Source organism: Triturus cristatus, chromosome 5_2, assembly GCF_964204655.1.
Source record: "Triturus cristatus chromosome 5_2, aTriCri1.1, whole genome shotgun sequence".
Lineage (NCBI taxonomy): Eukaryota > Metazoa > Chordata > Amphibia > Caudata > Salamandridae > Triturus > Triturus cristatus.
Genome location: NC_140588.1, coordinates 328,474,323 through 328,498,372, shown reverse-complemented (window position 1 = coordinate 328,498,372; position 24,050 = coordinate 328,474,323). Strand labels below are relative to the sequence as shown.

The 24,050-nt window shown below is 43.2% G+C and overlaps 1 protein-coding gene across 1 annotated transcript in view; it reads right to left on the bottom strand.

Annotated features, from left to right (window-relative positions):
- Nucleotides 1-24,050, bottom strand: part of CAP2 (cyclase associated actin cytoskeleton regulatory protein 2) — a 472,201-nt gene that overhangs the window by 85,580 nt on the left and 362,571 nt on the right. The window contains exons 8-9 of the mRNA XM_085607081.1: nt 7,426-7,612; nt 3,217-3,392 (exon numbers count right to left, since the gene is read on the bottom strand). Of these exons, the coding sequence (XP_085463207.1) occupies nt 3,217-3,392; nt 7,426-7,612 (363 nt within the window). The remainder of the gene's footprint in view (nt 1-3,216; nt 3,393-7,425; nt 7,613-24,050) is intronic.

The following is a 24,050-nucleotide window of genomic DNA, read 5'->3' as shown; positions in this document are numbered from 1 at the left end:
AATGTGGTCCGGATAGCACACAAATCGTGTCCTGTATGGACCCTGCAAGTGGACTTGTCCTCAATCCTGTTTGCCGCTGCTGGCCCACATTGCCAACATGATAGTTACCATGTTGGGTGGCCCCCATAACATTACGGGGTGGTGCACACTCCGCGGCAGGACGGCCGCGTATTACATTTTGCTCCAAAGGTTGTCCACCTGGTGAGTAGCACTCGATCAGCAGCTTTATTTATGATAGGCAGGGACAAGGATCCACTTGTAGAAGCCGCTCCGTAATGGAATTGCCTGACGCGTTTTGAAGCTCCATATGCTTCTCTTCAGAGGCTTGAACGGAGACGGTGTGTGCAAACGCTGAACGGAGATAGAGACACCATCACTCAAAGGTTCATAATTTAAACTCATTTATTTAAATTCGCCAATAACACGTAAAAATACTTTACATATTGTCCAAGGTATTTCTGCATTCTGGATTTTAAAGTGGCAGTGGGTCAGTTGTTACACAGTTCTGTCAAAATATACTGCGTGAACACAGCATGCACTTTTACATTTCAAGCGCTGGTGACTCCACTGAAAATACACAACTTTGCATTCCCAAATTTCAGACATTAAGTTCACTTTGCGCATTGCTCACAATCATCCGGACAACAGCTACCATATTGCTTTGCGATTGCTGGCATATAGCGTCCCAATCCTTCAATGTCTTGCATTTTGTTAATTCATCACCTTTGCTTAACTGTACCAGAATGCCCTTCTTACGCCTATAGAGGATCAAACTCTGTGTATGGCATTTATCAGCAGTATTATGTCAAAGGAAATGCTGCTCACTTTAAAAGAACTCAGTCCTTAAATCAATTTGTAACTTGCCTTTGCCCTCATATTTCCATCAGCACAGCATGCAAGGGTTTATTACCTCTGCAAACCCTAGCTGTTCCAAAAGGGTTTTCCAAGTCAGGGCGGGCCTCACACTGGTGGTCTTTCCAACCACACTTCGTCCATTTCTTATGATTCAGCTGGAGGGCATCCCATTATAATATAGTCCAGAAGTCAGTGGCACTAGGGATGCCCAGTCTCTTGGGTCGGGCCTGTTAGGGTGCGTCAATCACCAAATATAAGCCAAAAGAAATATGAACACCACCTCCAGTTCGATGCATACAGGCCTTATAAAGTGCTTCAGTAAAAAGTTATTTATTCAAAGGCAGAATTCGACAGCATAACTCCTTTCGACTCCCACAAGTCTTAATCATATGCAATAAATATGTATATTTGTAGAGTTTCATATGCTATTTATTACGATTGTTTGAATTTAAGCCTACTGGACTCCTCTCGTGATTTTCACCTCACATTATAGGGCTATGACGAAGAAGAGTAGGATGTGGAATAATGTCTAGTATATATGTGTTTATCGTTATGCAGTTTACTAAGGATTGCCCACTTACAATTCTGTTTTTTAGAAGTACACTTTGGATTTTTGACGAATTTTTGTATCCACAATCCTAGGAATATAGAGGGAGGTTACTCTGTAGGTCCATACAAAATTAGCTGAGTGGAGATGCACAACAGCATTGCTCCAAAATAACACAGTGAGAACTAAGGTCTAGAACTGGCCCTAGTTAAAGAGTTATCCTTAAAGAGTAGCCAGGATTTCAAACATAGTGTCTCATTGGCAGTGATGATTCTGATAATCCTACCTTCACCAAGCATCCTGTCCATTCAAAGACATGTAAACCCACAGCTGTTGACCAGAGCTAGACCTTCTAAGAAACACTCAATGGCAACATCCACCTGTAGCCAGACCTTCTCAAAGAAACCCACCCACACCTCATAGCGGACATCCTGCCATTCTCCATTCACCCACGAAAATGTTTTACTTGACCCATAAACACACACAAATTGTCCTTACTCTGTCGTCTGCTACCCTTTTCACCTTCTCAGCAGTCATCTCTAATCATGCATACCTCCATAAATAGTTAAAAGTTCATATCGGACATCCTGTCATCCCCTAAGCATCATACCTGGTCGCCTTTCACCCTCAAAACAGATCCCCATGCTTGGTATCCTGCCAGCCTTTAACCCCTATGGCTGTTGTACTGCTATCGTCCTGTTACAAATAGAACCCCTATACCTGTGTTCTCCCTCCCCAAAGATAAATCATACCCCATATGAGGCATCCTGAAACCCCCCTCAAAAAGAGACATCAGTAACTGGTGTCCTACTAATCTCTCAGCTCCAAAACAGACCCGTATACCCACAACCCCATGATGCCCTCATCTCCACAAGAGTGAGAGCTGCCCCAAGCTTTCTGGTATCCCCACACTATTCACAAACCTGTGGCCTGCCGCCCAAGCATGCCCCCAAGGCAGACTCCATATATGGCAATCTTCTAGCCTCAGTGCACCCCCCACACTGGCATCCTGCCTCCCTCGAAACTGACTTATTTAACCAGAGTTCTGCAACCCATCACCATGAAAGCAGACATTTATACCTGATGTGCTTTGCTGCCCATTCCAGCATGAAAGCAGACAATGCCACCCCCCACCCTGAAAATAAACTGCATACCAGTATACCGGGTGTTCTGAAACCTCATGCCCTGTTCGGATCCTACCTGGTGCCCTGAAACCCCTCACCTGAACCATAAACGTCCCACACCAAGACTTCTGCCATATCTCCACCTAAAAAACAAAGCCCCATCATTATGCCTATACCTACAACCCCAATAATAAAGTCTCTAGCTTCTTCTTCTAACCCTTCATCTTCTCTGCATGGGTGTTGCAGCTGCTTCATTATATACCTCCCCAGCCTGGTACACACATGCTGAGGCTGCTGCAGACCAAACTCCAGCAGCCCTCACCTTCCCTCCAACAGAGCAGCTCCCTTGGCATGTCTGCCCCAGTTTGGAGAAGCTATTCTGAGACCGCTGTCAGCCCCTGGAGGCAGCATGGAGGAGAAAGAGGAACATAAGCGGTGGATGAGGCAGCCAGAGACTGCTATCAGTTCACTGGAGTAGATCCCTTGGCGTAGCTGTCTCTGGAGAAATGCCAAAGGATCTGCACTGACGCTGTGAATTTAGCATGAGCTCTGTGAAAAGCATTCGCGTTTTTCAAAAGGGACTAGTTTGAGACTTTTTGTGAATCACAAAATTCCAATAAATCAGTCTGTCAGGCTTTAGTTTAACCAGTTTCTGAAGTACATGTTTGTTGTTGTTCTCTCAAAACTCACCACTCTCCATTTCTTTCCTTCAAGCTCCAGTATTGGTGAATGGGTCTGATTTTGGATGTTTGTAGGAGAGTTAAGACCTGCACTTTGAGTCTTTGTAGGAGAACGAACCGGTCCACTCAGGCCACGCAGCAGAGGATTTTTGTGCGTCTTCTGATCATCTGAGACATGTCGAAGCCCTAAGGAGAAGAGTTTTCCATAGAAATTATATTCTGAAGCAACATCTGGATTACTGTTTTCACCAACACAAAAGTTGCAGTTGTCTGTCTAAAAAAGGGCAAGCTAGATGTATGTGAGCACTTTTTTGACATCTAAATAAGGGCCTTAAATCACCCATTATGATAATTTCATGTTACTTAGAACAAAAAAAAAACAAAAAAATAGGTTCTATGTACAACTTAGAAAAATGTTATAAAAGAATGGAGGAATTATTTCACAGGTATCATTTTAACACATTAAATCGAATGAACACTCTTGCAAAATATTATATCATTCTAATTGTGTTGCCACCCGTATCCAATAACGAAAATGTGAAGCAAATCATAAGAACATATACAAATGTATTTTTATAATTGAAACTAGATCTATACGAAAATAATAAAGACAAAATAAATACATTTAAATTTGAAGGAATCCCTAAGTATGTCAATTAGGAAGGAACACTGCATGGCCATGGCCAGGCACAGAAGATTCGTGATCTCTAACTGGAGGAGGTACAATCAAATGGCTGTATACTTACACAAAGGTCACCTGGGCCAGTCTGAAGCCTAAATGGAGGAAAGAGATGATGGAAGGCAGAAAGCTGTTTTTCTTCTTTAAGGAGATAATTGTTAGAGGCATACTGGTTATCGAGAAGAATGCACATTATTCTACCAACCACCCCCATGAAAAAACCTCAGCACATCAAAAATCACCTAAAATGGCTGGCCGGAGATTGATCTTGAATAGCAGTGGATGCTAGGCCCAGAAAGTCATAATCTGTGGCATGAAACACGAACCTGCTCTCGCCCCACCAGTGACTTGAGAGCAGTGCTGCATATCTGATGTCTGTAGATGCAGTGCCTAGAAAATGAGCGGAGCAAGCCACAAAGCCCTGATAGAGTTACATGCAAACTGGACCAGGTCTTTGGTGCCCATGTCCAAGTCGACTGCTCCATCTCCACAGCCGACATGGGGAGAATGGTGGGAATACGCGGCAAAAGCAACATCACTGAAGGACCCACAACACAAGATTGGCTACTAGTGCTCAGAGAAGATATTGCAACAGTGAGCTTGATGGAGGGGGTTCATTGTTGCACAATAAGCACATGCTGTCCAATGTATTGATTTAGGAAGACCGTGGAGGCCATCCCATTATTGACTCTTACTAAAATTGAAGGGCAACACTTCTTACTTAATCAAAAGATCTGAAACTTTTGAGCATGCAGCCACTAGACTGCAGAGGGACAGATTCATGGCAGGACACATTGACACAGAAACATAGTGCAGTTTGGAGGTAGATCAGAGTTTGGTTTGAGTCAATAATTGAAGGTCGGGTTTGGGGTAGCATGCCCTAAAGGTTTCTCCGATTGAGGGCACAACCTCTGAGTTGTGAGGGACTGCAGTTTTCCTCCTGAAGGGTATCAATCTAGGAACCTAGCCGTGTTCCCACATTTCACATCCTGTGCACGCTGCTTCCTTGCTTCCCATCCTTTTTACACTAAACTTTCTATTTCTCTTGGCTCCTTAATTGTGAAGCACATGCCATATTTTTGTATTTCAGTCTGTGCCCAATTAACTCTATGTGCACTAAGCTGTCCCCTAAGCATTGGCACTGGGTTTTTGTACGTTCTGTTTGTCTAGCTGCTCCAACTTTAGGATCGATGCGGTGTACCTATCCTCCAAAAACCTCCTCTCCCGACCCTTTCCTATCTCTATACTGATGATGGCTGTGCATCGCTTGGTCACATTGATGGCGCACCCCATTATGTTGGAGTTATTTTAATTGTAGTGTCATAGTCAAAGTAGTGCTGTATGGCTTTTGCAATAGGTGCTGTCTGAACCAGGTCCCTGAGTGGTCCCACCTGTATCTTCCAATATAATGTCCCTGTGTTGCATATTGCCCCCTCCAAGGTCATTTTTAGGTGGGCATAGTCTAAACATAGTCACATCTGTGATGGATAGGAGCAGGGAGAGAGAAATCAGCATTTAGGGAATATGTGGTGTGAGCATTGGAGAAGAAGCATTAGTGCCTGATTTATAGATTGGCATACGTGAGTACCCTGTCACACATGTGGCGGATATCCCACCCTCCCTTTTACAATTCCAAAGTAACCTGGATCTTGTACTACGGTGGACAGGATATCCGTCATGTTTGTGACTGAATAACCAGCCCACCAAACTCTAAATCAGGTCTTTAGTCTCTTACTCTAGGGTTAAGTTATCTCTTCCCCATCCACCAAACCTACGTCCACTATCTCCCTTTTAAGAACTGCTGACACAGCCCCCTTGTGCAATTATTTTTGTCTTTCTCTCTTGGTTTTGCCATCACAAATATTGGTCAGGGCAGTTACAAAAAAGGCATGCATCTCTTACAGGTTCATAAGAAAGGTCAGGCCATTTTCATGCAACTGCAGAGGCGCTGGAAACAAGGGTGCGGGGGGGGGCGGAGTAAGCAGGGCACCCACAATAACTAAGCTGGATTTCCGAAGGTGAATGAAGTATTAAAGATGCCTACAATTTTTTTTGTCTTGTCACATTTGCTCTAGGTTCAGAGACAGAGTTCAAATGTCAGACTATGGCTTTTGACAAATTTCTGCTTATTCGTTTAACATGGAAATTGGTCTTTACTTTGCTACCTCTGACTGTAGAGTGAGAAGATTTTGTAAAACAAACTATGTGACAGTCTTGCTGGTGTGAAAGGAAAGGCAGCAGAATGTATTTTATTAACACACAGCAACATTTTAATACCTATAAATGAACTGTAAAATATTTCAAAATATATCAGCAGTTAGAAAAGCACAAATGAAGCACTTTTTGTAATCATGAAATCTGATGGAAACAAAGACTTAATAAAGGATCAAAACACTTCACTTGGTGATTTGCAAAATAAAAATATTCGCTGAAACTTGACTTCCACACGTTATTGTTTGGGCGCTATATAGTTTTAACAGTCAAACTGTATGCCTTTGAAAATTTAGTGCCCAATTCAATGGAGAATGCGGTATCTGTAAATGACAGTGCTCTACCACACCGTGCTTAAGTGATATATTTGTAACAGTGTGCTCCAAAATGCAGCACTAGCTGTATACTACACCCTTACTACTCTCTTGCTGAATTGGGGAAGCTCTTTTGCTATTCATGTTCTTTGTGTGACGTGTGGATTTTTCACAATCTCTTTGATGTAACATTGATGCCGGCACCCCACTCTGAAAATTGTTCCAGCACCACTGTGCAACTTTACAAAGTTCGCACCTCAGGGTACCATCAGGGTAGCAGATGCACTGAAGGCACAGATTAATGCTGAGTGGGCACCATATTTGTTTGGTTCACTAATTCATTTTTTGTTTCACTAAGGCATAGTGTCTGTCTCAGTATAACAAAAAAATCAATGGCCTGATTTGTAGGGAGTTTTGAACATTTGTGTCAGGACCATTATTTGTTTTTACCCATCCAGGGATCCATGCAAGGCTTTCTGCTGACGACCCTCGTGGAATACACAAATTTTTTAGAAACATATTGGAAAGCATTTGGGGGCACACATGACTACGCTGTTCGCTCTTGTTTCTTCTTTTCACTATGGCTGATATTTTCTATTGTTATGCATGCATTACTACGATCTCAATTTTCAATACATTTCATCAAAATGGTTGCATTCATTCATTTATTTATTTCTTTTTAAACATCTGTGTTTTGTTATTTTGAAGTTGACTAGAGAATGTTCAACTAATAAATACGAACTGCCATACTTAATTTAAGTATATGTTAAATTAAGGTTAAGTTAGCCAGTAAGTAACATTACTATTTAATAACTCAAAGTGATTATGCTTAATATTCCCCGTTTTCCAATTAAATTTCGATTCGGAACATCCCTGTCTCTCTTATTCAACATAACTTTGAACAGTGAGCATATTTTATAGCACGAAATGAGGAGTAGTATGAACGGGTTGCAAAAATGAGTTAACATCTTAGAAAGCTTAAAAAACATTGCCGCTCAAAATCTGCTCTCCTCACCTTTAGTGATTTGTTCTCCCTGATTAAGCTGCGCGAATAAGGCTGACCGGTTTTTAGAAGAGTCGTCTCGCGCAGGCTCTGCGTCGAACATGGGCGGAGGTCCTGGGGGCGGAGGAGGTGGTGGCGGAGGAGGACACTGACCACCAGTTATGCCTGGACCTGGAGATACCGTGGATGCTGTTGGGCCCTAGAAAATGCAAAGTTGAGGAAAAAAATCACTATAGTTTTTTTTTTTATTACAATGGTTTGAAAAATAATCACAGTAGGGTTGAATATAAAATCTTGCACAAATCCACGATGTACTGACATTGGGAGTAGTGATTTCCAAAATACACTTTTCTGTGAATCGTTATTAGGAAGACCCTATTCCTAACGTATGAAACTTTTATTTTTAAAATAGCTATTTCTAGGGGGTCGCAAATTGACCTACTTCATGAATATTAATGAGGTACATTGCAGTTTGCAACCCATTAGGAACGAAAATCATCACAGGGATGGTGGCCTGCTGGGGTCAGCAGACCACCATGTCTGTGATCACTTTTAAATAAACCAATCTCTTTTTTTTTTTTAAAGGCAGCCTGTTTTTCTTAAAGGAAAACGGGACGCGTTTCAAAACATAATAAAAAATGAAATGTTAACATTCATTTTGTAAGAGAAGATAGTGGTCACTGGGACCACTGCGTGCTCTTGAAAAAAAATTAATTTACATTCTCAAAGGGGGGTTCCTTTGCAAATGCCTTACCACTAAATTTCAGTATTCAGTACATACTACTGTGAATTGGCATTTGGAAGAGATGCCCTAAACACTCCCCTTCCAAATACCGATTGGTAAACCCAAATTGAGATTCTATAAAATTGCAGTTTGAACATAAAAAAAGCATTTTTGCAGTCACAAATGGTCCTTTTCTGCGAATTGAGCCATTTTCACCTGTGAAAATGCTTCGTACATTTGGCCCGCTGTCACTTATTCATATGTTGTTTGAAATGCAGCATTTTATCTATCAAATAGTTGAGTTCATTACAACCAAATCCAACAACAAGGTTATTACTTACAATAACTTTGAGCATTTTTTAACTACATTTTTACATGGGTAGCCACATACACAAGATTGACCAACTCTGTCCTGGGTCATCTGCAATGAACAATCAAGCACAGCAAGTCAGTCCCACTTGTAGTGGATAAAGGGGAATATGAGTGTTTTGTGGGACATCAAAACAGGGTCATAACCACCAGTTAAAAGCATGGGTGTTTCACCAAAAATTCAGTTTTTAAGGGTTCCAAACAATTCTGTTTTGAAATATACTGCCTATAAACTCAAGGTTTTATGGACCTTTACAAAAGAAATGTGTTAACTATTTCAATACTTCAGGGTCTGGTATATGACCAAGGAGCATTATTTCTCCTAAGTAGGAAATTATGCACCTATACAATACCCATTTAATCCCAATGCCTCACTCCAGCACATGCTTTGGGATTGTCCAACGCTCCGCAGCAACTGGGACACAATTCATACCACTCTCAGGACAGTCACGGGAATCCCAGACCTACACACATGGGAGGCTAGTGCTCTTGGAATCTGCAAACGCCGCAAAAACATGAAGGTGGAAACGCGCTTTGCGTCCTTGGTGCTCCTACTGGCTAAGCCAGAGGTCTTCAAACTTTTTTAGTCTGAGCCCCCCTAAGCAAAATGTTTTGAGGTCAGGCCCCCCTCCAAAACTTTATGACAAGGATTGGGGGAGCGGGAGGGACTTGGCTGCGTGCAGGGAGCGGGGCTTATGAGATGATTTCAGGAATACTTTTTCCATAGCTTATGAACTGCACCAAATATGAGACTTATAAAACAGCAAATGCATCAAACAAAAACAGATATTATCCCAAACAAACTGCTCCCCATAATTGGGGTGTTGTGAGCCCCTCACACTCTTTACCCCAATGCAACTATACCTGCTGCATTAATGATAACTGCAGTCCTGAGTAGCAGGCTATCTCCTTTGCCTTTTTTATCTCTTCCCCTCCATGATGGATCATCACCTCTGTCCTAATGCTTGAAAGGACAATAAGCTCTGATGCCCCTTTTTTAAAGGTAGACAGTCATAATTGTGATGCAGTGGGCCCCCCCAAATCCCTGGACCCCAGTCCTGCTGCATCTGCTTCTTTATGATAACCGGCAGTGGCCACTTGCACACTTGGCAGCAGTACCAGCTTCACTAATGAATGCACCTTTAAAAAAAAAACCACTTATATTGTCCCCTTCTTTGGGGTATCTCGCTGAAGAAGCGGTCTCTGGCCATTTGTAAACAAAAAATTGAGTCCGCATACAGTGCTCCCTATTCTGGGCCTTCTCTTTGACAATATCTATGATTCTCGCTCCTTTCCTCTGTCTCCTAGACCATTACTGTGAGGCCCCCAGGGATTGAGAGGATTAGGGCTCTGCATCTGAATGCAACCCTGCTGGCCTTCTACCTGCTACCCCATGGACTCAGCTTTCACAAAAAACTGCCCCTGAATGGTTAATACTGACTTTGAGATGCCTCTGCCTGAAATTGAAGCGTGGGTGGTAGTGCAGAAAGTTAAAAAAGAAACCATGGAATTTTGAGTTTCTGCAGCAGCGTTTTCCACATAATTATTGTGTACTGCATTTGTTACATAATCTGCAGATTTCAACAAAAAAATCTTGATTCTAGCTCAAACGGAACAAAAGTTTCTTAAAGCGTGACAAAGTGTTCTGGAGCAGTGGAAGGCCCTTTGCAAAGATTGACTGGTAATCTTGTAGTTGCTTACTGCTGTATTTGGGTGCTAATGAGGTGAAATATTTCCCCTGACAGTGTTACCATGAGTTAAAATGACAAAATAATGAAGTAATGCTAACCAGAAAATGTGGCGCATTGTGCTGCATAATGTACCTTTTCTTGCTGCATAGTTTAGTTAAACCTTCCGCATAATGTTGTCCTCTTCTGCTGAATAATTCCAGTGGATCTGCTTAAAGTTTTATGGTGGCAAAGATCTATTCTTTTTAAGATGTAATGTAAAGGAGTTATCAGCTGGGATCTGGAATAGCGGAGACACTTACAAAAATGTCTGCATTTGATACAGTTTTATTCCTTATTACTAAAAAGTATGTTTTGTAAGAACTTGTTTTATCTCAATCACTGTATCCTGTTGCAGCAGCCTAGCTTAGAGTATGTAAATACTGTTTTAAAATAATGACTTACATATTCACAGTACTTTCTGCCACAGGCTGGGACCTCATAGCACTATAAACAGGGCCATTGAAATTATGCGGCAGGAGAAGACCAAATTATGCAGCATGGTTGACTAAATTCTGCAGCAAGCAAAGGCAAATTATGCTGCATATTTTGTTATAGCCCCAAGCATCATTATTTTGCTATTTTTACACCTGTTAACATTGTCCTGGCCTTTATTGCCCCTCATAAGTACCACATTTACACCCACATATAGCAATAAGCAACAGAAAGGTGACCAGTCAACCTTCAGAAAGGGCCTTCCACTGTGAGGTAACATGTGTTGCTGCATTTTTCAATCTGCAAATTATACAGCAGACGATGGATTTTGTGGCAAATGCGGGAAAACCATAACTATGCGCTGTGAGTGCAGGGTGAGTGTGAAAGTGAAGGTTGAGAATGAGGAGTGAGTTGTCTGAATGCAGGATGAATTCCCAGACACTTGAAGTTAATCAGCATGTTATTGACGGGGCGTAGGGTTTCAGAGATAAGTTAAACTATTGCTACTATGGAATTAAATCAGGGAATCGAGGGTGAAGGAAATAAATAATGTGCTGATCCTGCAACAAACTTCCAGTCTTATGATTAGGGTTGCCAGCTCATTATTTTGAAGTTGCAGATATTTTCAGCACTTATCTGTGCGTACTTCGAAAAGCAACCATAAAGCACTTTTAAATGTGTTCTAGGGCTGTCTGAATGTTTCATGACTAAAAATAAAAGGAACAGACAGAAAGTTAAATTACAAATGAATACATACGTTTTTTATTTAAGACCCTATTTAGTGTCAAAGCAAGGTCATTGCAGGCTCTTTAAACATACATGGCTGGCATTTTTTCTATTGGCAACCCTTTTTTTTATATTCCTTTTCATGAAATGCATTTTCACACTACAGCAGTATATTTAGAATACAAATGTAAGGAGGAATAGGCAGAGTTGGGGTCCAGGGGGTACTGGAAAAAGAAAAAAATAAACAGCCTCCGTAACCAGTTTCCAAAGGTATGCAAATGGTCTTTAAAGACCTGTGAAAACCGGGGCTGCTGGAGTCTTAATAATACTCCAGACACTGCCCATCCGAGCCCCAAGCAGCACACCCACTGACCTCTGGCCCCACGGCACTCTGAGGGCTTTGGAGTAAATGAAGACAGCCTGGAAATGCAGCAAATAAACATCGCTGCACTTCCAAGCGTCTTCATTTACATGTGCTTGCAGAGGCCTTCGCGCCCCCCTGGGATCTCATCCACGCCCCCCCAGGGGGGCGCGCCCCACAGTTTGAAGACCTGTGGGCTAAGCGATGCATAACTATGCATTGGAAAGCACCGGGGGGTCCCCCTCTAGCAGTATGGGTGGGAGCAGTCGGGAAATGTGCACAGCAGAGGAGGAAGTGCTCCGTACAGAGGAGGTTAAGGGAACCCATAAGCACCCAATTTCTATGCCATGGGCCATGATACTCCATTCCTTCATTCAGGAAACACTGACGACGCCGGGGCATCAAACTACCAGTTCTCCTATGGCACACACGACCCCTGCAGCAACTCAAGCTGACTCTCGGAGGGGCCAGATGCCCGGCGGGTCACAACTGGCAACCACAAGCAGGCCATAGATACACTACTGCGTGTGCGACCCCGAAACTCCCCCCCTCACCTGCACATGCCTAACTAGCCACCATACCATACTGCAACACTCAGGCGGATACCACCGAATGGAGCAATATACGACACAGTGTATCCCAGTTCTACCTCCCGGGTTCGTTTAAGTTCATATTACTCCTGGCACGAAACAACCCCTACGATATAGTGCTAATAGAGAGAGTACGCCTCACATCCCAACACACAACACAGACTGCCTTACATGAATGCTGATACTGCCTCACCACTCGCTCCTTAGAAATATCACCAGTTCTGGGACTGTACGGGAGGCTATAGACCACAATGTTATTCGGCCTCATGTCAAGGTGTAAAATGAATGTGATAAATCTTTTTATGTCAATGCCACCAATACTGATGTGATGTACTTAATTAAAGAAAATGCCAATAAAAATGATTTCATAAAAATACAATACCCAATTAATATTGTAAACAGCACAGTGTCCTCAGCCTACCATGGACTTCATCTCCGTCCAACAGACAAGTTAAGACTAGGTGTGGGTTGGATCTGAGTTAGAAATATAGGTGTGTTTTGAAAAGAATATAATTGTGCTATGGCATTCACCTTAATGGGTGTGCGACAAGTAGGGATGTTCTGTACACCTTTCAAAATTGCATTCAAGTATCTTAATGTGAGCAATGAAGTTTGCTGTGTAATTAGAGGAAACGTTGTTATTAGTCGAGGGTGAAAAGATCTTTCGAAGTGAACTCAAACAGAAAATGGTGACCCCACTTTTTAAAGACAATAGCAGGATCCCACTGGCCCTGTCAATTTTTCATTTGTGTCCAGTGTGCAGGCTTTGGCGATCTCTCTTGAAAAGGTAATCAATGAACACGTTCATGAACTTGTGAAAAATAACTCCATGAATATTTGGTCTCAAACTCTTTAATGGATTACGTGGGTATTGCCGAAGATTACAGCGGTGTCCAGCCTTGATTCTGCTGAGTCTGCCATCTGTTTTCAACACCATCCTGCATCTTATTTGTATTATGTATGTTGTATTGGAGAGCTGCACTTCTTTCCTGATTTTACGCAACCTACGACTTTTTGGTGGCACTGACAGCTGATGTACTTCAAAGCTGACCAATGCTTCATCTCCTTGTCACCAGAGGTGTAGCTTGGTCAGTAAGATTGGAGGTTTGCGAGCATCAGATTTTTACCAACAGTGATGCTGGGATATTTTGTTATAACACATTATATGAGAAGCAAGACATGAGGGGGGATTAAGAGGCAGTGAAAAGAGAGAGTAGGGGGTTTTGTTAGTGGCATTTAAAAAATGTTGATTAGTTTGGAAAATGTTGCTTTTTAAGGCCTTCAAAACAAAGACAAGCAAGAGTGTGTGTGTGTGTGTGTGTTTTTGTCAGTGTGGGCATGTAAAAACCCCAGGTGAAATCCGAAAGACACTTCATCATACCCGACTGAAAGCCCTTTTACCCAACTATTTACTAAAGAATACAGTTTTAGTGGGGTCAGTGCCAATGTACAACGTGAGCCAAGAAAGGAGACACATCACATCTTGTGACTCGAAAGACTTCTTCGAAGAAAAACAGCTTGCAAATGTCTGAGCCCAAGACTAGTTGCCAGGAGTATGCATACCATGTGCATCTACAGCACTACGCTCTATGAACAGATGTTATTGTTTTCCTTTTATTTTTAATAGAAGTTTAAAAATATAATTTAATGTTTTGTTTTAACTAAATTAAATATTGCTTTTTAAAATAACATTTAAAAAATCAAGTTGTATAATTTTTTAACACTCAAACAACTATGTACATATTTCATTTATAACTCAAAAATTCAATTATTTTAAAACAATTCCTATGGGAAGATTATTTTCTATGGGAGTGTGTTGCAGTACCTATGAGTAGCCATGTTTGGTGCTAAACTTACTCCAAGGCTGGGCTGGTAAATTTACATCTGTTTTGTGGCCTCTAGGGCTGTAAATGTAGAAGTGTAGTTTGTGAATCGCAATGGTTCTACTCTTTTGTGGATGTATGTTTGTATTAGCATGTCCCTCCCTAAACCCCTCCATGCATTTCCCTCAACCCTTGCACTTTAGAAGTAGAAATTACTGCTTTTCTTACCGCTTCTCGGTCCCTCCCACAGTTACACCTAAATTGTACACATACATGTGTGCGAAAATCTCCATCACGGTGGCAGAGATATCTGCACAGAAAAGATAGGAGAGGTGAAGGTCTCCGTCTGTAGGTTAGTAACTAGCATTTAGTACTACTGTAGAACTAGAAGACATACTACAAAATGTACTTTGTGAACAGGACTCCCAAGAGTACAAGTTGGTTCATGCAACTGCACCGACCTGTAGGTCAGGGAAAGTCAGAGACCCTCTAAGAAATGAACATTTTCTGTGAAATAGTGGAGAGCTGCCAAGGTCCACAAGTCAAAGGTCACTTTTATAGTTTCATTATTTGTCACTATTATCCCTTCCTACAACTTGACATTGTAAGCTTCATCCAGTTTCATTGTTAACACTAATTAATGATTACCCATCTGTGAACGACCACTGACTATTCACCTAGCAATGTTAGAATTTCAAGGGCCTGCGTATAAATCACCAGATCAGAAGATCTGACGAAGGCTGCCAGTGGGCATCAATAAAGGTGACAAACAGAGGCGTAGCTTTAGTGGGGACGTTTCGGGTGTTGAGTGTGTAATGGGTAATAGAGGACGTGATCTGCAATCATCACAAACTTATCAGAAGGTAGGAGGGCACATGTGAATCTATAGCAGTACATGCTATAGACGCTTCAGGGTAGCACTTTTCATTTGTAGCATGTGTGGCTGTAGATAAAAATGTTCCACATCAACTGTAAAAAAACAATGGCCGCCATAAGAGATGGTTAGTGAGTAGAAGATGCAGAGGTATGGAACATAATTCTTAAAACCATCTGGCCAACCACAGCTTGCTGGTGGACTAAGATGTCTGATTATTAATTCTTTTTTAAAGTGTGAGGTGTTGACCAGGTGGCTGCCGCTTTGCAAATGTTAGTTAGCTGGATGTTGCCTATGAAAGCCATGGTTGCACTTTTTTATGGGTGGAGTGCATCCTTGCAAAACAAGTACGCCTCTCTTAGCTTTGTGATAGCAGGTTTGGATGAACTTAACTATCTGTCTTGCTAGACCTACCTTAGAGATGGGATGACCCATGAGAGGTTTGGCAAAGGCTACAAAGGGAAAGTCAGACTTGAGACAAGGCCTGGTCCTGTCTATGTAATACATAAGACCTCTTTTAACATCTAACATGTTTAGAGCTCTCTTAGATACTGAATCTGGCTGATGAAGAAGACTGGAAGCTCTATTGCCTGACAGAAGTGAAAAGGTGAAACCACCTTGGGAAGAACCTGAATGAATGATTCTTACAAGTTGAGTGCTTGTGCTCGCTAATCCATCTGCGGTAAGTAAAGGCTACTATAAAGGCCCCGTCCAGGAAAGGAACTGCCCAGGGCATAAGTGTAAGGGTTCAAAGGTGGCCCATACAGGGGTAGGAGGTATTCTGGGGAGTATGACCCTCTATGAAAGCCCTGACTACTGGAATCCTAAAGCGGAATCGTTGTTCCCTCTTTTTCACGTAAGCTGCTACGGTAAGCAGGCATACTGATATGTAGGAGAGTCCTGACTACTGCAGATGTAAGAGATAACAGAGAATGCCCTGGACTTTAGCCCTTTGGGGGCTAAGGGCTTTGGAAATGCAGTAGTGGGCAAACCCATTCCACTTTGCTGCATAACAGGACTGTGCAACGGACCTGTGCACTTCCTGCAGAATGGTAATGCATTCCTGGGTTATGTTTACGTTCTAGGACCTCAGGTGCCAGATCGCAAGGTTGAGCTCTCTGGGTTCTGGGTGTGTGGACTGGTTGTGTCTTAGTGTGAGAAGGTCCAACCTGAGCAGCAGATTGATGGGGGCTGATGTGCATCTATAATAATCCATATTTGTAAAGCGCAAACATATCACCCCTTAAGGTTTCAAGGCGCTGGGGGCATAGGGGAGACTAAGTGACCTATTGCCCAGTCACTTGGTCCTGAGCTGAGCTGCCGCGGGTGCCATGTTCGAACCGTGAGCCCCACGCTCCTGAGTCAGCTGCTCTGGCCGCTGCACCACACCTCTCCAGGAACATGGTGTGCCACAGCTGCCTAGCCCACATGGAAGTCAAAAGGATGAGCATCAGGGATGATTGTCTCATCTTCCTCTCCATGTATGGGTGAAGTGGGAGAGGAGAAAACTTGAAGGCAAAAATCCATGGCCTGTTAAATCATAGTGCTTTGCCCATGGACTGTGGGTGAGGGTAGCTGCAGGCAAAGTCTGGGAGTTTTACATTTCCATGGGAGGTGAACAGGTCTATAGGCAGGGTTCTCCAACACTAGAAGTACCTGTGTAAGCCTTACAGGTGGAGTTCATACTCATGGATTTGTTGATGTGTCCTGATGAGCAAGTCTACAAAGTTGTCCACTTTGAGAAGATATTCCACTAAGAGTTGTATGATGTGGCAGATCGCCCAATATATTTCTGCAGGTACTCCATGGCAGTCATGTTGTCAGGCTTTATCAGGAGTACTTTCCCTCTAATGACCTGAAAGAAGGCCTTCAGTGCTAGGAGAATGACCAGCAGTTCTAGGCAATTGATGGGCCCACACCCACTGTATGATCATGGCATTGAGATGCTACCCCGTCCCCAGCCATTGAGGGAGGTGTTAATGGTAATGGTCACCTGTGGAATCGGATCTGACAAACACCTGCCCTCCAGCAAGTTGCCGCTGTTCCACCAATGCAGAGAGCTGTGAGTGCTAGTGTTTACCAACATTAGATCTTTCAAGTGGCCCTCTGACTGTGACCACTGCCTTGCGAGGAACTCTTGTAGGGGGGCATGTGGAGCTTGGAATGAAGTATGATAGAAAAGCACAAAGCCATCGTCCCTAAAGGTGCATGACGGTTCTGATCGTCAGCTGATGAATGGGCTGAAAAAGAGGCAGCAGCAGCTGAAATGTCAATACACCCTGTTGTTTGGGGTAGGCTTTCCCTGTAACTGCGATCAGCACAGAACCCAGGAAAGGTTTATCTGTTGTGGTTAGATTTGGGATTTGGTGGCATCCCAAGCTGTGGACAGGGAAATTGCTGCTTGACTGTGAGCTAAGCACTGATGTCTCTGGCAGCTTTTGATCAGCCAATTGTCAAGAAAGGAGAATATGTAAGTGCCCCTGCTTTGCAAATGGGCAGCCACTACTGCTAGGCACTTCAGGAACACCCATGAAACCACAGTGACTCCAAAAAGAAGCACTTTGAATTCAAAGTGATGTCCACTTACCACAAAACAAAGGTTTGGTCTAGGTATGTGAAAGAAGGCCTCCTTCTGTTTGAGCACTGTCATGTATTTGCCTCATCGGAGCAGAGGGTTGATGTCTTCATATGGAAATGTTCAGACAGGATGTATTTGTTTTTGGGCCTGAGGTTCAGGAGAGACCTGAGCAAACCATCCTTTTGGGGAATGAGGAAGTAAAGAGAGTAGATACCCTTTCTCTAAAAATGTGGATACACTCTTTATTGCCCCTTTCTGGACTAGTGCTAGCATCTCTTCCTCAAGAAGGTGGAGATGGTCTCTGCAGAGGATGTTTGCGGGATGGGATGTTGAGAGGGGTTGTGAGGAGTTTTAAGCAGTAGCCATAGTGAACCACTGCTAAAATCTACAGTGATTTGCTCCGAGCGAGAGAGGATAGCTTGTATTTTTCCCTGACAGGTGACATGTGATTGGGTGGGTCAGGTGAGGCAAGTCACTGCTTAGATGTGGAAACTCCATTACTGACGACACTTCTTCTCTTCTCTCTGTTATACTGTGTGCGCAACCTTGGTGTAACCCCTGCTGGCTTTCTGGTGGTTTGTGTGCTGTTGTCTCTGATAAGATTGTGGCTGGTCTGTTGAAGTGGCCTGGCTTCTCCTATAGGCTCTTGCTTGCGAAAGGAACCTCTTATGGTATGAGTTTGCAGGGCACTCATAAACTTGCCAATCTCTGTACTCTTTTTTAATGTTTTCTAGGCTTTTGTCAACCTGTGACTTAATGAGATGTTTCATAATGAACAAGAGGTTGACGAGATACTCCTGGATTTGGGGTTTGAACCCGGAGTTGCCAAACCAGGCGTTTCATCTGAGGCAGACATTGGTGTTAATGCCCTTGGAAGCTGTGTCTGCTGTGTTGAGTGTGCTGGTGTTCAAGATGGTCTTGCACTTGGAACTATTGCCTACTTTTGCTTCTCTGGGAGGTATTTTAAAAGTTCCTACATCTCCTTCAATTGGGATGTGTTGTACGTGGAAAGGAGTCCAAAAGAATTGGCTATGCACCAGTGAGTTGTTGCTGCTACGACCAGCCTCTTGCCTTCAGTCTTGATTTTGTTGCTCCCCTTATCGGACAGAACAATGTTATCTGTGATTTGAACCAGTCACCTCGGGGTCATTGAACTAAATAAATTTCAAACCTGAATTCTTTTGTTTCTTGATACTGATGAAATTTATACGAAAGCATAAATCCTGACAAGTATACTCATTTGCATACATAATGGTGTTCCTGTGAAAACTAAAGGTGTTGCGGTGTGGTGCTTGTTATAGGTGATAAAGGATTGTCTATAAATAGATACAACAGGAAATCCAGCTTGGTATATAAATACATATTTATTGAGAATGTATGACGTTAAAAGGCATACATTTACAATGCATGCCTTTACAACGCAGTTTTTACATTGCAACATACTTTACAACGCATTCTTTTACATAGCATGCCATTACATCGCATTTTCAGAAACTACCTTTACAACGCATTCCATTACATCGCATTATACCTTTACAACGCATACCATTACAATGCATACCATTACATCGCATTTAAGGTAAGTGTTGGATAGTATAGGGTTAATAATTACTATTCTAACTCCAGTGAGTGCAACAGTAGGGTAAGTGTTGGATAGTGTAGGGGTAAAAATTACTATTCTAACTCCAGTGAGTGCAACAGTAGGGTAAGTGTTGGATAGTGTAAGGGTAAAAATTACTATTCTAACTCCAGTGAGTGCAACAGTAAGGTAAGTGTTGGATTGTGTAAGGGTACTATGCGTTGTAATGGTATGCGTTGTAATGACTTGCGATGTAATGCCTGCGTTGTAGTGACATGCGTTGTAATGACATGCGTTGTAGTGACATGCAATGTAATGGCTGCGTTGTAATGACATGCGATGTAAAGGATGTTGCGATGTAATGACTGCTATGTAAAGGTAGTGCGATGTAATGACTGCGTTGTAAAGATTTTTTCCCATTTATTGATGTTTAGCCAACACTTCTAATCGTGGTTTTGCTAGTCATATTTCACAATATCCATGCAAAAATGTTATTGTGCCCACATTTTGACCCATAAATACATAGACTTAATAAACAAAGGGTGTTTATCAGGACCAAAGATGTGGATTCAACCTCACATAGAAATATTAGTGTAGCTGATAGCATAAGCAATGATCAAGCCTTCAATTAATGAAAAGGCCACACTTTGAAAGATAGGTGACCTGTGGAATTTTGTAGTTATAGGCCTGTTTGGTCCCTAATTGTTGAAAGGTATCTGCGGTTTGTATTCTTCCATGATACATGTGCACTAGAGTTCCTGCCTTCTCTGTGAAGAGTTGCAGGAATGCTCCCTGAATGACCTTATAGAAGGCTGTGGTATCATCCGGCGTGGATGCTCTAACCGTGTAGTGGTCCATATCAGTGTCGCCCAAGTGGTCGGTATTATAGTTTCCCAGGGTTCATCAGTGGGTGCTGGGTACAAAGACTGGTCATATGGGTCAGTAAGATCACATGGACTGCCTGGATCCAAAAAGCTGGGGACCCCTCAGGTAACTATGGAGAAGGGAGAGGAGGTAGTGTGTTGGAGCAGGTTGGTAGAGGTGGTGGAGTTGGTGGTACAGGTGGAGGAGGCAGAGGAGGTGGAGGTTAGAACAAATGGGAGAGGGTTAATGCCCCTGTCCCTTTGTTTTCTCTGTGAAAGCTCTGAAGGGACATCCAAGGAAGATTTTCTTCAATGAAAGTGTGTCCAATGGCTTTAGCAGAGATGTTTTCACTGATATTCCAGGTGAAAGGGTGAATGAATAGAAGCTTCTGCCGGTTTCAGGTTCCTTCTAGAGTTAATGCAGAGTCAGTGCCTCCAGTTTCTCAGATCCGGCTGTCAATGCTGCTTTCGGTGTTGATGGGCTCTCTGGCGTTGTTGGGATTTTTGGCATCAACAGGAGTGTAAGGAAGATGGAGACGAGGCGTACCGGAAGTGCCCGACGGGGAATGTTGACACAGCATCTAAACAGGAAATGGTTAGCGGTCTAGTGCCAGCCGAGAAGTCAGAGGAAGGGTCCTTGACGTCATCAGAAGGGGACGGAACAAAAGGCACAGAGACAGACGTCGAGGAGAGCGAGAAGGAGACGGAGAGGAACAAGGACGAGATGAAGAGCGAGATGGAGACGGAGAGGAAGAAGGAACAGAGGAAGAGCAAGAAGGAGATGGAGAGGAAGAAGGACGAGGCGAGGAGCGGGAGAGACGAGTGTTCAAGATGGTCTTGCACTTGGAACTATTGCCTACTTTTGCTTCTCTGGGAGGTATTTTAAAAGTTCCTACATCTCCTTCAATTGGGATGTGTTGTACGTGGAAAGGAGTCCAAAAGAATTGGCTATGCACCAGTGAGTTGTTGCTGCTACGACCAGCCTCTTGCCTTCAGTCTTGATTTTGTTGCTCCCCTTATCGGACAGAACAATGTTATCTGTGATTTGAACCAGTCACCTCGGGGTCATTGAACTAAATAAATTTCAAACCTGAATTCTTTTGTTTCTTGATACTGATGAAATTTATACGAAAGCATAAATCCTGACAAGTATACTCATTTGCATACATAATGGTGTTCCTGTGAAAACTAAAGGTGTTGCGGTGTGGTGCTTGTTATAGGTGATAAAGGATTGTCTATAAATAGATACAACAGGAAATCCAGCTTGGTATATAAATACATATTTATTGAGAATGTATGACGTTAAAAGGCATACATTTACAATGCATGCCTTTACAACGCAGTTTTTACATTGCAACATACTTTACAACGCATTCTTTTACATAGCATGCCATTACATCGCATTTTCAGAAACTACCTTTACAACGCATTCCATTACATCGCATTATACCTTTACAACGCATACCATTACAATGCATACCATTACATCGCATTTAAGGTAAGTGTTGGATAGTATAGGGTTAATAATTACTATTCTAACTCCAGTGAGTGCAACAGTAGGTTAAGTGTTGGATAGTGTAGGGGTAAAAATTACTATTCTAACTCCAGTGAGTGCAACAGTAGGGTAAGTGTTGGATAGTGTAAGGGTAAAAATTACTATTCTAACTCCAGTGAGTGCAACAGTAAGGTAAGTGTTGGATTGTGTAAGGGTACTATGCGTTGTAATGGTATGCGTTGTAATGACTTGCGATGTAATGCCTGCGTTGTAGTGACATGCGTTGTAATGACATGCGTTGTAGTGACATGCAATGTAATGGCTGCGTTGTAATGACATGCGATGTAAAGGATGTTGCGATGTAATGACTGCTATGTAAAGGTAGTGCGATGTAATGACTGCGTTGTAAAGATTTTTTCCCATTTATTGATGTTTAGCCAACACTTCTAATCGTGGTTTTGCTAGTCATATTTCACAATATCCATGCAAAAATGTTATTGTGCCCACATTTTGACCCATAAATACATAGACTTAATAAACAAAGGGTGTTTATCAGGACCAAAGATGTGGATTCAACCTCACATAGAAATATTAGTGTAGCTGATAGCATAAGCAATGATCAAGCCTTCAATTAATGAAAAGGCCACACTTTGAAAGATAGGTGACCTGTGGAATTTTGTAGTTATAGGCCTGTTTGGTCCCTAATTGTTGAAAGGTATCTGCGGTTTGTATTCTTCCATGATACATGTGCACTAGAGTTCCTGCCTTCTCTGTGAAGAGTTGCAGGAATGCTCCCTGAATGACCTTATAGAAGGCTGTGGTATCATCCGGCGTGGATGCTCTAACCGTGTAGTGGTCCATATCAGTGTCGCCCAAGTGGTCGGTATTATAGTTTCCCAGGGTTCATCAGTGGGTGCTGGGTACAAAGACTGGTCATATGGGTCAGTAAGATCACATGGACTGCCTGGATCCAAAAAGCTGGGGACCCCTCAGGTAACTATGGAGAAGGGAGAGGAGGTAGTGTGTTGGAGCAGGTTGGTAGAGGTGGTGGAGTTGGTGGTACAGGTGGAGGAGGCAGAGGAGGTGGAGGTTAGAACAAATGGGAGAGGGTTAATGCCCCTGTCCCTTTGTTTTCTCTGTGAAAGCTCTGAAGGGACATCCAAGGAAGATTTTCTTCAATGAAAGTGTGTCCAATGGCTTTAGCAGAGATGTTTTCACTGATATTCCAGGTGAAAGGGTGAATGAATAGAAGCTTCTGCCGGTTTCAGGTTCCTTCTAGAGTTAATGCAGAGTCAGTGCCTCCAGTTTCTCAGATCCGGCTGTCAATGCTGCTTTCGGTGTTGATGGGCTCTCTGGCGTTGTTGGGATTTTTGGCATCAACAGGAGTGTAAGGAAGATGGAGACGAGGCGTACCGGAAGTGCCCGACGGGGAATGTTGACACAGCATCTAAACAGGAAATGGTTAGCGGTCTAGTGCCAGCCGAGAAGTCAGAGGAAGGGTCCTTGACGTCATCAGAAGGGGACGGAACAAAAGGCACAGAGACAGACGTCGAGGAGAGCGAGAAGGAGACGGAGAGGAACAAGGACGAGATGAAGAGCGAGATGGAGACGGAGAGGAAGAAGGAACAGAGGAAGAGCAAGAAGGAGATGGAGAGGAAGAAGGACGAGGCGAGGAGCGGGAGAGACGAGCCGAGAGAGGAGGACAAGGATGAGGACAACGAAGGAGCGGAGACTCAGGAGAGAGTACTCTACACTGCCATCAAACCCGGCAGCCCACAGGAGGGGGAGAACGCCCCGGGTCCCTACGCCACAGTCCTGGACACGGGCTGTGGCTTAAGGCGAGTACCGCTGAGATGGACATTTTGGTGGGGGTGGTGGGGAGGCACGGGAGAATAGTGCACGTGTGTTGCTCGTTGTATTTTTCTTTAAACCCTGCACCGCACCGATTTTCCCTCACGCTTCCCCCTTCCTCACATCCCAACATTGGTAACGGTGGCACTCACTAAAGGAAACCAGAATAACCATATGGTAACCTCAGGAATTGTTTGTTTAGTTTTCCCTTTCCCGTGCATTTTGACTCGAGGAGGAGACCCCGTGACTCCAGAGGCCACAAGATCCCGAGAGCCTGAAGCAGAAATACCCAGAGGAGCCATGGATGACACTATCCTAACATTTCTTTTCATTTTCATGACTTTCTTTTGTGTTGGACGCTCTTGTTTGGGCTGCTCAACCCCTAAAAAAGGGATCAAAACAAAGTGAGAAATAAAAACGTTTACAAACTTACCTGGTGCATCCCGTGGTCCTTTCTGCCTCACCCCTACAAAGTGGTGTCACAAGTGGGATTTACAGTCCTCTGTGTCAAACCATGACACAACACATGCCTATAGAGGGCATAATAGCCCAGCTAGCTGAAGGGCAGAGGCACTTGGAACTGGTGCTTGAGCAACAAGCACAAACTGCTCAGAGGGACCGGGAAGTCCTACAGGAAGCCTT